Source organism: Myotis davidii, unplaced genomic scaffold (genome assembly GCF_000327345.1).
Source record: "Myotis davidii unplaced genomic scaffold, ASM32734v1 scaffold7689, whole genome shotgun sequence".
Taxonomy (NCBI): Eukaryota; Metazoa; Chordata; class Mammalia; order Chiroptera; family Vespertilionidae; genus Myotis; species Myotis davidii.
Genome location: NW_006300267.1, coordinates 1 through 759, shown reverse-complemented (window position 1 = coordinate 759; position 759 = coordinate 1). Strand labels below are relative to the sequence as shown.

The 759-nt window shown below is 61.9% G+C and overlaps 1 protein-coding gene across 1 annotated transcript in view; it reads right to left on the bottom strand.

Moving 5' to 3' along the window:
- Window positions 1-754, bottom strand: part of LOC107185123 (patr class I histocompatibility antigen, A-2 alpha chain-like) — a gene marked incomplete at its 5' end in the record, with an annotated part of 1,156 nt that extends 402 nt beyond the window's left edge. The window contains 2 exons of the mRNA XM_015572407.1: window positions 7-215; window positions 628-754. Coding sequence (XP_015427893.1) covers window positions 7-215; window positions 628-754 — 336 coding nt within the window. The remainder of the gene's footprint in view (window positions 1-6; window positions 216-627) is intronic.
- Window positions 755-759: the final 5 nt, after the last annotated feature.

The following is a 759-nucleotide window of genomic DNA, read 5'->3' as shown; positions in this document are numbered from 1 at the left end:
CTCCTCTCCAGGTGGCACCCCCAGGGCCGCCCCCTTCTGGAAGGTCCCATCCCCCGCAGGCCTGGTCTCCACAAACTCCATGTCCTGGGTCTGCTCCTCCCCATCACGCTGCCAGCTCAGGCTGATGTCCGCAGGGTAGAAGCCCAGGGCCCAGCACCTCAGGGTGACCTCAAGGTCAGAGATGGGGTGGTGGGTCACGTGTGTCTTTGGAGGGTCTGAGGAGAAGGGGGAGGAAATTCAGGGACTTGGCACTGTCAGGGGACCCTCCACCAGCATGAGGGAGCCCACAAGCACCACCAGCCGGAACAGAGCATCTGGGGATGGTCTCTCCTCTTTAGAAAGTTCTAGTCAGAGTGACACAGCCCAGGGCAGGAGGCAGGTCTCAGGGGGAGAAAGGGATTCCTGGTCCTGTCCTGGGCGGAGGCCAAAGGACTCAGAAAAGTCGGGGTCAGACCTCAGATACACTGGGGGAGGGGCAGGGAGCAGGGCCTGAGAGAGCAAGTCCCCCATGGGTCCCAGAGCCACTGCAGGGCCAATGGGAGCCACTGCTCAGTTACTTCAGGCTGGTCTCCCCTCTAATTGTCCCTGAGAGACTGCACCCCTAGGCGTCCCCCAGGCCCCGGGTACCTGTGCGTTGCAGCACCTCCTTCCCCATCTCCAGGAATCTGATGAGCAACTCCAGGCAGTCGTCCTGCAGGAAGTGTCTCCTTTCCTCGGCCTCACCAGTTTCCTCCCACTTGCGCCGGGTGATCTGAGCTG